Source organism: Colius striatus, chromosome 1, assembly GCF_028858725.1.
Source record: "Colius striatus isolate bColStr4 chromosome 1, bColStr4.1.hap1, whole genome shotgun sequence".
In the NCBI taxonomy this organism is placed as follows: domain Eukaryota; kingdom Metazoa; phylum Chordata; class Aves; order Coliiformes; family Coliidae; genus Colius; species Colius striatus.
Window position 1 is genome coordinate 131,028,736 of NC_084759.1, and position 14,545 is coordinate 131,043,280.

The window sequence follows — 14,545 nt, forward strand, 5'->3', positions numbered from 1 at the left end:
ATCCCTTAGACCTTCTTTATGTTCTGAACAATTGCTGAGTGGTGAAAGCCAAAATGAAATGAAATGCATCTGTGCTTTCACAGAAATTCTTTTAAAGTAGCCTTCCAGCTAAAGGATGGACTTCATTTATGTACTGTATGGTGTATTTATGTACTGCATACATTGGGCCAAATTACTTGTGCTTCTGCTTGGGTTTACTCTGACCCTGTCCTGCCAGCATTATCCCAAAGGAAACATGCTTAACTTGTGTGTTTGAACAGCTGAGCTGAGAAGAGAGGATGCTGAGTAATGCTACTTCCCACAGTGTTTGAGGCACTACCAACAATGGCAATGTCTATGTAGATAGGATCGTGTCTTAGGTTAATTCCATGTCCCAGAAAACTCCATGAGAAAACTCATGGTTGCATTTCTGCACTTGAAGTATGCACTGTATTCCTAGTGCTGCTCTAGGAAAGCTTTTCACAAAGGCATAATACTCCTAGATTTTTATTTTTATCTCCAGACAATTGTGCTTAGAAATGGTTTATGTGAAACTTTTGACCTAAATTTCAATCTGATTTAAATTCATTTAAATTCCAAATGACTCTGGGTTAACTCCAATATAAGTCCATGGGATAGCAATGGTGGTTCACAGAAATGCAAACAGCAGCTGCATCTGTGTCCATAGTTAATTTGATTATACAGCTTTAACTTAAACAAAGTAACGACCTTATTATTATTTTAAGAAACCTATTTTAAGAGGAGAGAATCGTATTTCTTATATAAATCCATTTTAAAATATCTTCTTTAGATGTACATATTGCTAGAGGAGGAGTTGAGTATGTGTGGGGAGAGTAAAAGCGTACTAGATTTCACTGATCACAGTTGCTTTGAATTATGCAATGAAGAGAGAGATGCTGTTTGCACATGAAGAAAACAATGTTGGCAGCAGAGATCACAGAAGGGGCTTGCCTTTGTAGTTTCTTTCTACTATAGACTAAATACCAGCAGAAGGATTGTAGTGTTTGCAATAATTATCTTAAGGGCCCTATTCAGCTAAAGTAACCATTAGAAAAAAAAATCTGTTTTAATGACAGTAAGCATTCTTTTCATGATTTCTGTCTCAATCACTATTCTTCTGAACTGTTAAAAGTAATTCAAAAGAAATGATTGAACCTTGCTTTGCCTAAATGTAAATTAAGGTGAATCACAGGGCTTTCTGCTAATACTATGAAATTGAATAAGAGCTGAACAAATGTTTCAAATACTAAAAACATAGTTACATATGACATTTTCTGATTTTTGCAGACATTCTCTAGACGTGTTATTTACCCTACTTTCTCTCTAATTAAAGTCTAGTTTAAAAAAGTAATATTCTAAATCTTATATTCATCTTCAAAATTTCAATAGTAGTAGAGAAATTCAGAATATTTTTCAGCAACTCTAACATTTGCTATTTTACAGTTCTGTAATGTCTGTAATTTATCTTTGTGTCTTGTAACAGGATGAAAAGGAAAAGCTGACATGGAGTGACCGTATGCCTGGATATGCAGCAAACTTTGGATTGATTTTATTCATGGTAATGTAATCTGCATTTCTGCACATCTATTAGATGTGAAAAACTTTGCAATGAGTATATTGAGTAGAATCCTGAATTAGGCTTCTCAAAGATGCTAAAAATCTGAAGAGAACTAAGGTTGTAACCTATAGTTCATGAGAAATATTTATCCTACTAGGGAGATTTATAGACCATGGTGCCTACCTCCAGCTTTATCTTTTTCCAGAGTTTGCTTATGAGATGTCCATTGACTGGATGACTTATTGTAATGACAGCAGCCTGTTACTATATGCTGTCTCTCCCACAGGGTTTCTCTTCCATCCTGCATTATCTGATGAAGAGAAGCCCACTGTATACTTGCACAGTATTGCATATACTCTGTCAGAACAAGGTTCAGAACTTGAGCCTACTGAAAAGGTGACATAAAGATTAAATAAAACTGTTGGTGGGAAGTATTTGTCCTATACACATTCAGGAATGGACTATACTGCAGTCAAGGTGTGCAGGACAACCAGCCATAAAGTTGGAAGCTGCTGTTCTAGTGAAATTTCAGACCATAAACACATTATCAAGCTGCGAGACTTTATAGACACCAATGGGAAAGCCTGGCTAACAAACCTTAGAATTCTTTGTCAAGGATCCCGTTATGACTCTGGTTACAGAAATTATTAAATGAAAGAATGTTTTCACACCTAGAGCGTATATAAAATGGTAATGAAATATGTTGGTCTACACCACGGGAGCATCTGATGTGGGCAATTTACTTAGAGACTGAATTATTTTACAATACCTGAGTATATTTTTAACTTACTGGAATTTGCAGATACTGCAGTAGATATCCTGTGAAGATTTAATTTCTTTTTCTGACAATCAAAACCATTTCATATTCACATTGAAGTTAAACAAATGTTTGTAGTTTTATAAATATATGTGTGTATATTTATGAAGATATGTATTGCTTATTAAGTATATTTTCTGTACATATTTGGTGTGCCATTCATATATGTGTATATATATATGTAGTTATGACATTTTGAGTGAGCTTACTCCTGAGGCCATGTCAACCATTTTCTTTTTAGACAGAATCTCTAATTGACATCAATTGAATCTTTGTTGAAAACAATGTGTATCAAGTATGACTAAGCACATATGTATGATTTAGCTTTTACAAGTCATTTTTCTGCAGACAAGGTGCTTTACATGTGTTCTTGAGTTTAACCACATGTTTAAATCTCTCCTAAGCGTAAGTTTAAAGTGGTTTCCTGAGTCATAGCCTATGCATTACACTCACTGCTTACTGTAACATTTCAGATTTATAAAGGTAAAATGTAGAGTTCCCATTCTTCAACTTCTGTTAGTGACTTGTGGAACGTCTTTCATCATTTGGAGAAATGGCCACAATGATTTTTTTAGGATATTTTGAGCATTCATAGGATGTTAGAGCCTATAGGATACAACTTACAAACCATGCATGAAATTCACCTCAGCTCTTGATGAGGGAGAGCCAGCTTTGCTTTCCTAAGTAGAGATTACAATCTACTCTTTACTTTGTGTAATATTTATTTTCTGTTTTTTTTTTTTTTTTTTTTTCTCTACTAGATTAGTTAAACAGGGATTGGAAATACCAGACTACAGTTTGCTGTCAGTCTGTACAAAAGAATTGCACAGAGGAAATGAAATTGGTCTCATTTATCTCCTTTATTATTATTCACACAGACGAATTGTTTTAGCTGTAAGCACTACATACATAATATGTGATGAAATCTTGAATTTACGTGTATATGTGCACATATACACTCATTAGACACAGATGACTCAGACACAGGTATGCACTCAAAACTGCAATTTCTAGCTCTGCAGAAGTCTTTCCTGAACTTTTAATACTACCTTTTCCAGGTGTTGTAGTTAATCCCAGTCAGCAACTAAGCACTCTCCAGTGGCTCAATCATTCTTCCCACTACAGTGGGATGAAAAGGAGAACTGAAAAAAAAACCCCAAAAACTTGTGGATTGATATAAGAACAATTTAAAAATTGTAATAAAATAGAACATTATAGTAACAGAAGCTATAACCATCATCATAATAAAAAAGAGATAAACAAACTCCAAGAAAAACCAGAGCTGTTTAGTCTAGAGTCTTTTTCTATTGTAGCTAGCAACAGGGCAAGGGGTAATGGGATGAAGCTGGAACACAAAAAGTTCCATTTAAACATATGAAAAAACTATTTCACTGTGAGGATGAGGGAACAGTGGAACGGGCTGCCCAGAGGGGTTATGGAGTCTCCATCCTTGGAGGTCTTCAAGACCCAGCTGGACATGTTCCTATGTGACCTGATCTAGGTGACCCTGCTTCTGCAGGGGGGTTGGACTAGATGATCTCTAAAAGTCCCTTCCAACCCCTACCATTCTATGATTCTATGAAAAACAAGTGCACAATGCAATTGCTCACCACATGCTGAGTGATGCTCAGTCAGTCCCTGGGAAGCTATTGGACCCTCCCGGCCAACTCCCTGAAAGGATCTGGCAGCCCAAACCCATAAGGCATTTTCCATGAAAATGTCTGCATTGCTATAGAATGATCCTGTTGTGTTCTGTTCCTCCTTCCAGCTTTACATGCCATGGCTGATGACTTTTTCTTATTCATTTGTGCACTTCTTTTGTAAATCATTTTTGTCGATCCTCTTTCATGAACTGTGTTGTGGGATTTTTTTGTGTGTTTCCTTACGGCTTTTCTTCTTTCTTTATTAAGCTAGGCATGATGTTTGTTTCTTTAAAAATGCAGATTGAAAAAAATAGATTTGTCTCTCTTGCTCAAACTTTCTTGGTGGTTTACATTATATGATTCCAAGGATTATTTGACACATTTATGGATTCTTTAAAACCTCATTGCTGTTCTGTTGTTGTTACCAAAGCCTCATTTGACTGCAGAGAGGGCCGAAGATCACACAAATTTGCAAGTCTTATTTTTGCTGAGTTAGACCAATGGTAGCAGGACATCTAGGCTCGACTGGGCATACGTTAGTTTGTCTTGTGTATATTTACTAATAACACATGTCACAGTTTAAAAACTCCACATTTAGAAGGTACATGTTTTGGCAAAGGTTTCTGAGTGTGTAATGAAAATGTTGGTAACTATTGGAAGAGAGTAGGATGGCATTGGAGTAATACCATCACTGGAATCTCTGTGTTCATTGTGTTTAGCTCAGTCACAGAAATGCAGAAAATCAATTAGGGTCATAGCATAAGAGTTCAGTCTGTTCCTTCTTTTGGACCCTATGGCCCTATTCTTACTCACTTGCCTCTAGAATAGCTCTACTGCTGGGAAGCAAAAGAGCTATTTGGACATTAAATTTCTATCCTACTTGGATGGAGGCAGCAGTCTAGCCCACGGGGTTTTATAGCTTCCTTCTCAGATCTAGAATGCTTTCCTGTTTGTCTTCATTCATACCAGGCTCAGTAGGTGACCTTTTCTGCAGCCAATTTTCACATCTGTTTCTAAGCAATTCAGTCCTTTACAGAATAGTTTAGATATTCAGTGAAGAAATTGTCTGCCATGGTAGGGGTTAGAAGTGGCCACATGAAATGATGATGATGACAACAAAACCCAGCACTTCAACATTTCGATAAAAGGTGACCATCTGATCTGGAATTTGTTGGAGGTAAATAAAAGTTATTTACAAGAATGGGAGAAACACTCTAAAGATATAGGAACGTCTCAGTGATTGTCTGGGGATTGAGAACTATGCTTTCTGTTACTGTGCAGTCCTACAAGCCCTCCTCAATTTTCTCTTTTTACTGGATGCACAGATAATGAAGACTCCTAAAGGAGTTTTTCCATCTGCGTCTAAGCAGATATTTAAAAACAGCTGGGCAACCAAGGAGTTTCTGAAGCCCTGGTGTTTTTTAAAAACAAATATCTTTCCTCTTTAAAACAATAAAACATTTTTTTTGGTAACTTTCTATGTATTGCTATGGCCCTACGTGAAGTGAAAAGGTCACAGTAGTGCAAGCCTCTGATAGCAACTAATCCTCCAGTAATCTTACTTGTTGCTACAGATCTCTTAATTCTTTTGGTCAGATTTAAGAGTTTGCTATTTAGATTCCATGTCCTGAAATTCCTCTTTCTCTATTTAGTGATGACAGTCTTTGATGACTCTTCCTCCTTTACTGTCAAGATCTCACATCTAAGCGGAAGCTTGTGATGAAGTTAAGTGTCTATGGAGGCCCAGAGAGCTCATTATCTCCAGAATTATAAATCCAAGTTTACTTTGCTGATTCCTCTTGTCCACAAACACAGTAAAAATTTTAATGAAGTCCACAAAAAGAAATAGAAAATATGTATTTGGAAGGTGATTAAGAAAAAAGAATCTTTGACCTAAAGTAAGAAAAAAAAAAAAAGTAAATGTAGAGGTGGAATGTGAATTTGATTACTACCAAGTTGTTTTCTCTCTTTAATGGGAATATTACTCTCTACTGTAGTAGTCTCTTCTGCAGTGGGTAAGTTAGGAAAAAAATCTGATCTTTGTGTTCCTGCATCATTTCTGTCAAAGCAAGAGGTGAGAAGCTAGTACAAGATGAATCAGATTTTTATCTGCATGTTTGGTAGATAAATCAAAAGCAAAAAGTAGGTAAAAAAATTAGAACTGTTTTCTCAACACAATAAAAACTACAAAAGGAAAGGAAATAATTACTTTTTGCCATTTGAAAAGTTTTCATTTAAAGTGTTTTATTTCTTTGGACCAATATTGAATTAAAAATATTAGCATGAGGCTAAATCTCACACTTTATCTATTATCTATATTTAATTTAAAATTAATGAAAGTTTTCTATAAAAAGGAACATTTAGATGTTTTAGTAGATCTGACATTTTATTACTATTTTCTCTCAAAAAGTATTTGTGAATTTCATCTGATATCTCCAGGAGTTTCTCCAGATCATTATTTTTTATTATGTTCACCTTCAATCTTTAATATAACTCCGATTCTTTTGCAATAGTACTTTTTCATGAGAAAACCTTCCTATTTATAAAGGAATTCAATAAAATATTGCTGGATCATTAAAATAAACTTACTTTTACTTAAACCTGTGTTGTGAATCTGTGCCCTTAAGCCCATTAAAATAATTACAGTAGTCTAATCTTTCCCATTTAGATAGTCTCTTTAGATGAAAGAGACTCTCAAGATGTTTTACCTAAAATAATGAATGTACTTTGGAATTCTTGCCAAAGGCAAAATGAAACAGAAAAATGCACCCTCTCCCTCTTTCCTACTATGACTATGAAAATTTTCTAATTTTCTAATTTTTATTGATTTCCTCTGCATTGTGGGGTTGTGGGTTGGATTTTTTTTTGGAAACCAGAATACCGTATCCCTGTGAAGTTTCAACTTCTGCTTGTGGGAACTTGACTCTAAGTAGCAAGGCTGACTTTCCTCATCTCATGGGTCAAAGCCATCCCATGAAGGACATCAGGATATCAACAGATTTCTGGGACAGAAAAGTATAGTGAAGCCCTAGTAACCCTGTTTAGGTCAGTCGCAAAAGAGTAATAACAAGGGAAACTTTTTATTTTATTTTATTTCTGGCAGCAATTGAGCAAACACATTCGGAAAGTAAGGTGTCATGTCTGAGACATGAAACTGTTTCAGCCATTAAAGCCAATTTACTTGAGTGCATATACATGTAGACCTTTCAGTTCAAGCCATTTGAACATATTGCCAGATGAAAGACCTTGCTTAATACCTTCATTTCAACTCCAACTACCTGATTTTCACCAGTAGTGTGTGAATAACATGTAGAGCTCTGATGAGAAAGGACATGCATGTCTTCAGTGTCACACCAGTTCAGAGTTCTGCATCCATTTTATTCATTATACTCCTGTTATAGAGTTTTCAGTTCTCCAATTTTAATTTGATTATCTCCATATTACTGTGTTGTTCTAATAAATAATCAACCACTATCAACTAATGGCATGTAAAAAACCCAACAACAGTCAGAGCTACCGTTTAAAAGCTAGTATCAAACTTGAACTAATCAGTCTGTACATTTCTTTGCAGATCATGCTGACGTTTTCAGCAGTGTTTGGTGTGATTGTGTACCGAATTACTACAGCAGCAGCTTTGTCATTCAGCACAAATGTGACAACAAGGTCAAATGTTCGAGTGACTGTGACCGCAACTGCTGTCATCATTAACCTCGTTGTGATACTTATACTCGATGAAATTTATGGAGCTGTTGCCAAATGGCTGACAGAAATTGGTAAAAGCATCTCACCACATTCCTCATTAGTACATTACATGTATTGACATGAGAGTATGTAAGGAGGCTCTAATAGGAATATTTACCATTGAAGAGTGCCAGTGAAAATATTCAAGCTTATAGAGTAAGATGCTCAGACATGCCTCTGTGAACTCATAGTCTAAGCCACAACATGCAGTGTGCCACTAATAGGACTAATTTGCCTGGCCGTAATGCCAAGTTAACACAGCTGTGCTATTTCCAGGATCTCAACTGGTATTTCTGCATTGCACTGGCTCTGTGCCAAGATCCACTTATCTAGAGCTGGTTGAGAATTTTTGACCTGGTATGTATTTTGATATATATCTTTACCTCTAGATGCTTTGTTCGTGGCAAGTCATTGGATTGTTTCAAAGATGTTACTGCAAAGCTACACTGGCAAATGCTTACCATGTCATTTTGCCAATGTGATTTTTACCAGGTTCTTACTACTCAAATTTTTTTTTTTACCGTCACAGGAGCATGTCTGGGATGGACTTTTTAAAAATAGTATCTAATTCAGTTAGGGCTTAGATTTTTTTTCTTTTTTTCTTCTTTTTTTTTTTTCCAATGATGTCATATAGTTACAAGCCTGGCAATATATTTAAGTCTTTTAAATGTCAGTCATTCCTTTGATTATTATAGGATTTTAGGCTAGAGTTTGTTTTGTTATATACATTAGGGCAAAGATGTTTTCAAATACAAGTGTAGGCTTGAGTTTTCTTTTGTTACGTAACTTACGCCACAGATGTTTATTGATGGGGTCCAAACATGAGATTTTTACAGCTTTCATTGTTTGCCACATACATCGCCTCTAATTCTAGAACCTTCCAGGTCTAGGCATCTAAACCTAGGCCTGACTCAGTTGTTTGAAATTGCAGATTCTTTCCTTGTAACGTCTATAGTGATGTGAATCTGACTGGAACTGACAGACTTCCTATTAATATTTTAGGAACTCTTAAGACTTGTGTTTCTTGTTCTCACTTTCTCAGGATATTTCAGTCACAAGTGAAGATATATCTTTTAGTCCTATTTTTTGAAGAACACCATAAACTGAAGTTTCATAGCTGACACAAGAGACTTCTAATCCTGAATTTCTTAAATACAGCCCCATGGTTTTACCAGTAAGAACAGATTCATAGTTCAGATTAAATTCTTAAAGTATTTAAAAGAAGTGCAGATGAAGCAATTTGTTTCACAAAATGCTACCATATGGGGTTAATTTGTCTGTTTATTTCTGTTTTGCATCAGGCTTTGGGCAGAATGTAGCAGGGTTACACAATGAACTCTGTTCTAGTGGCATAAGGAAGCTCACTTACTGTCCAGGCCAAAATTGTACCCAAATGTTCAGCTTTCATATAACTGACAAGCTGCTAACTGTGTCTGACTTGATCAATTTTGTCCACTGCACCTGCCCAGATATGAAAGGGCACAACTGTTGAGGTGTGATACTACTGTGTGGAAACTGTAAGAAGAGATGAAGGTGAAGCTTCTCCTTTCTGACAGTTTCTAGGCAAAAGCTAAGAAGTGCAAGTTATTGTTATGGATTCTCAGGGGGAAGAAAGAAAGGTTGGAAGGAGAAACTCTCCCTTTGAAATATGTGACACTGAATCGTGAAAGAAACTTGCTGATTATTGTCCCGATCACTTTGCGTTTAATTCTAACCCTGTAATCTTTATTTAGACAGCATTCCTAATTAAGCATCAGATATTTTGTTTAAGAATGATCCAGTCTGAATAATCTCTAGTGCTACAAATTTCATTAATTAGAAAGTTCATTCAGCCAGCTTTCTCCAGTGCCTGATGAAAGATCAGGATCTGAGAAAATCAGATCCTGAATTTAATCAAAATGTTTTAAAATACTACAATTCATTCATGCTGACAATTGTTTCTTACCTTGTAAAGTTTCATTTTGCTGAGCAGGGAAAAACACATTAAATGCTCTTTTAACATTTCAGTTAATAGACAAGGTGAGGAATGTGCTTGTTGGGCTGGAGGAACAGCTCTTGACTGCATAGTTTTTTTATTCCAACCCCAAGTATACTTTAATTTTGTTTAATGAAAAATTACACCTGTAACCTGAAGAACAGTACCACTGATAGCAATTGCATTAGTCACAAGATCAAAGTAATGGATCTGTCTCAATACTTGTTGAATCAGTACCTGAGTGAAAGACAGTAGTAGTTTTGCTGCAATCAATACAGAGAAGACATAGAGGATTCACTAGGACTCCACACATCTCTTGTGGACCCAGCAAAATGGGAGACTGATGCCCTCTTATCATAGATCAGACCAGCAAAAGAACTGATCACATTCTGTTATTCTCAAATTGAATAGTTCATATTCAGTAATCATTTGATGTCAGACTTTATTTACAGTTCATTTGCTCATTTGTAACTTCACTGAAGTGAAGGAAGAACTATTCAAAGGGGGACTAGATCAAAACGACTTGGCAGCAACTCTTTTAGTGAACCATGTCACAGATACCTCAGTTCATTCTTTACCTGGAAAGTTTCATCTGCCTAATTTTGGTGTAATATGTTGCACAATCAACCATATTTTATGAGTGTATTGTTTTTTTGGGGAAAGTTTTCTCTCTTACTAATGTATCTATTCTTGCTGTATGCATTTCTCATGTAGCAGACTCTGCTAGCTAGAGGACAAATTCTATGCATGCCTCTATTGGTATGGTATAGTATATCTTGAGTGTGGGGAGGGAGTGAAGTGCTGAGTGAATCTCTGGTACCATATATGGTGTGCAAATTTTCATCCAGGGGCTGAGCTCATCTTTGTGGGAGTTCTCCATAAGGCAAAGGCTAGGATTTTTCTCCATTAAATAAAAGCTACATCTCTGTGATTCAATATTCCTGATGCCCTGAGCTGTTGTCTTGAGAATATATCCAGCATATGAAATCACCTACAAATTGCTCAAATCCTTTGAAATTTTAATTTTAAGTTTTTTAAGTTTTTCTATATGTATAGATGAGAGATAGCTTAGGGATCATCAGATGGCATGTTGACATTTTGTGAAAATATGATTGAAAGTAATACGAATAAAGCTGGGCAGTGGGGAGTTTGGCTATTCCTTTAGTGCTCAAATAAACACCATTCTTTCTTTTCAAGAAAAAAGCCCCAAAGCAATCAAAACTCTCAAACTCTGCCCGAAAACAAAACTGTACAACTACAGTAATATTTTTCAATGAGTACTTAAAGCCAGAGCTCTTGATCTACGTTATTATTTCACTCTTCTGTTGTGTTATGGAAATTCAGTTGAGAGCATATCACAATAAAATGATCTGCTGTCACATTAATTAACAGCATGGTATGATCATGGCAATACAAGAATTTAACCTACATAGAATCTTTGAAAAGTGTCTGTCATATCAATGTGTTCTGTTGCTAGAAAATTTCCATAGAAATTGGAAATAAATCTGGGAACAGAGTAATTAATACTGAAAAAGTTTAAGTGCCACACATGTTTTCCAAAGAAGTCTATCAATATAGTATATCTATAGTGAATGGAGAAGAGTTACCAAAAATGTGCATTTATTTTGCATGGTAATTAACAATTTACTTAATGCTTTGTTCAGAAAGGTCTATGTTTAGCATTAAGCACATTAACAGTCTCCTTACAGAAAAGAAGGCTTGTGCATATGAAGTTAAGGTATTTTTTCTTGGTGGAAGTTAGTGTACTTTCCTCTCATAATTCATTAATTAGGAATATTAGTGCTTTGTTATTTCAGTTGGGTAACTGATACACATGTGTATGTTACTATACATGTGCTTAGAGCCATTAAAGCTGTTTATACTGGTTTAGCTTTATGAAATTGGAGAGAAAGATACAATTATTTTTAACTTCAAACTCCAGATAGTGAGAAGAACCATGTAAATATATATCAATATTATTTCTAACTATTCATATAAGTAATAATAAATACATTGTTAATTTATTTAATGATATTACCTAATTTAATAAATGTCAGAGTAAATGACAGAGGGGATCTGTGCTAAGATTTCACAGATGTGGCCTAAAGCAGAGGAAGGTGATGTGATCTGTCCAGGTCTCTCAGCAAGGCAATGAAACAGACTGGAAAAGTGAGGTATGGTCAGAGCCAGGCCAGATGTCAAAGTTGGGGTTTTTGCGACTAGGGTATTGGATAAATAGTCAATAGCAACTTGGGATAAGCTGTCAAGGCATTTCAGTCCATTATGTTGTTCATCAAGTTCATTATGTTGTCATTATTAATATTTATATCAAAAACTCTTCAGTTTCCATCGGAAAATTTGGAAAGACTATCTGGAAATGAGGAGTCAGAAACAGAGATAGTATGCATTGGCACAAACCAAAACTAAAAAGAAAAAAAATATTAAAAGCTCAAAGGTTGCAGTTTGATTTTGTAATTTGGGATATCAGGGATGTTTACATATTTGCCAACCGATTTCTCTGGTTTGCTTATTTTTAAAATTTATTCATTTCTCACAGAGATACCAAAAACAGAGAAAACTTTTGAGGAGAGATTGATTTTGAAGGCATTCCTGCTGAAGTTTGTGAACTCTTATGCATCAATTTTTTATGTTGCCTTTTTTAAAGGAAGGTAGGATAAATGTCCTTTAGTTGTATTTATGTGTATAGATATGTATACATAGTGCAAAGGGCTACCCAAGTCTGGGACTGTGCTCCTTCACCAGCCATGAAAAAGTATCATAAAGTGGATTGTCTAAGGCATGTTTTTGAACACAGGGCATGATGCTGAGTACTGTCCTTTCTCTCTTCTAAGCAGAAAATTGTTCTGAAATGCAGCCATTTCAGTTTTCTTTTTAAAGAATAATGCACTCCTCAGAAAATACTTCCTGTTAAAAAGGAATGTAGAATTCTTTATGTACTTAAATGTACTTAAAAAAAGGATATAGAATTTATAAGTGAATGGTATTGCTTACAAGTCTTCATGTTCCACATTTTAGCAATTTTTTCTTGAAGCGTCATTTAGCAAAGAAAGATTTTGCTCTTTAATTGAAAACTACTTTATTACTTTTTCAATATTTTTCACTATTTGTCCATATTAAGTTAAGAAATAGTTACAAGCAATTGAAAGTTGCATGTTTTGGCAAATTGAATGATTGACCAAAAAGCTAATTCAGTTGTCCTACTAAGTGTGGTTTCCTACAGGTTCAGGATTATTGTCTTTTGGGATGTAGTTATCCACAGTATAACACATGCTTTTGAATGGGAATCTTGAAATGTTTGTTTGCTAAAACTTTTGGCAAAAATATTTTAAAACACTTGTAAATATTGTAAGTCATTAATGAAAAAATCACCAATTTCTTTCTTTTTTAGTTTTTAATGCAGAAAAATATTTTATTACTGTTATTTCATTAATGTAGTAAAAAAAAGCTTTGTAGAAGCCTGCTACTTTGGGATAATTCTAAATAAAATAGAATAGGTGTTTAATCTTTTAAAAATCATGTTTAAAAGATTAGTTATGAAATAGTTTTAGCTAATATCAATGAACAGTTATGTTATCAAAGTTGGATTTTTTCTCTATTTTTATATTATTTAATATATTGTTATTACTTTCAGATTTGTTGGCCGTCCCGGTCGTTATGTGTATATGTTTGATGGTTATCGAATGGAAGAGGTAAGTACACATGAAATTCAAATAAAAAAAAAAAATCCCTAACATATAGAGATATGTGCAGTGAATTTCAGTATAGTCTAGACAATAAGTGAAAAATAGCAAGTACATTAAAACAAGATGTTAAATCTTTAATATAGACAAAACACGTATTTTACATCTAAGGAACCGGAATGTTCTTTCTTTCTGTAGTTCTGAGTACTTCGTGGTCTGTCTTAGGTGATGTGTTGCTATTTTTGTGCTTTGCAACTGGGCACTAAGGCACAAACATTGCATAATTTGACTGAGATCCTTGGGAAACCTATGACAAAGCTGGAACTTGAATCTCATGTCTCATTCTGTAGATCACTGGAAACCTATCAATTTAAGGAGCCTAAAAATAAGCTTGTGTTAAACCTATACACTTTTTTTTTTCAAATTAATTTTAACAGTTGCGAGTATTTCTTTAAAAATCAATAGAAGTACTCAAGGTTTTACAATAAAGCTTACACATAAGCCTTTGCAAGATTGAAGACTTCCCTCCCCCTTGGGAGACATCAGATTGGAAGAGTATTGGTGATACTGCATTATGTTTATTACATTGATTATATAGTAAATATTTTAAAAGGATATATAGTAGCCCCAGGGCATAGTAAGCTATTTCAGAGCTCTGCATATTTTCCATAATGCAGTTTTATGAGTGGAGATGAAATACCTTGTTAAGCATAGAATTGCAATGATGGATGATCTCCGTGCTCCTGCACAAATTGACGGTGGGGGCGAGGGGCACATATACAAATCGGTAGCTCTCCCAAGTGGGTACTTTTAAATTAATTCTCTTAATCCCTTCACACTCTATGGTTTTGTTTAATTACAGTGTGCTCCAGGAGGCTGTCTGATGGAACTCTGTATTCAGCTGAGCATCATTATGCTTGGAAAACAACTGATTCAAAATAATCTGTTTGAAATTGGAATCCCGTATGTATCCCAGCCTTCTCCATTACCATGCATTATTGCTATGACACAGTAAATTAAAGGCTTAATCCTTATTCAACTGAATGGGACTTTTGCCACTGTCTTCAGTGAGTTCTAATTGAATATGATGATAAATCACATTTTTGGTTG

General features: G+C 35.0%; 1 protein-coding gene across 1 annotated transcript in view; it reads left to right on the plus strand.

Annotated features, from left to right (window-relative positions):
* Positions 1–14,545, plus strand: part of ANO2 (anoctamin 2) — a 185,868-nt gene that overhangs the window by 140,209 nt on the left and 31,114 nt on the right. Inside the window, exons 15-19 of the mRNA XM_062007412.1 lie at positions 1,484–1,558; positions 7,590–7,791; positions 12,292–12,403; positions 13,387–13,444; positions 14,298–14,398. Coding sequence (XP_061863396.1) covers positions 1,484–1,558; positions 7,590–7,791; positions 12,292–12,403; positions 13,387–13,444; positions 14,298–14,398 — 548 coding nt within the window. The remainder of the gene's footprint in view (positions 1–1,483; positions 1,559–7,589; positions 7,792–12,291; positions 12,404–13,386; positions 13,445–14,297; positions 14,399–14,545) is intronic.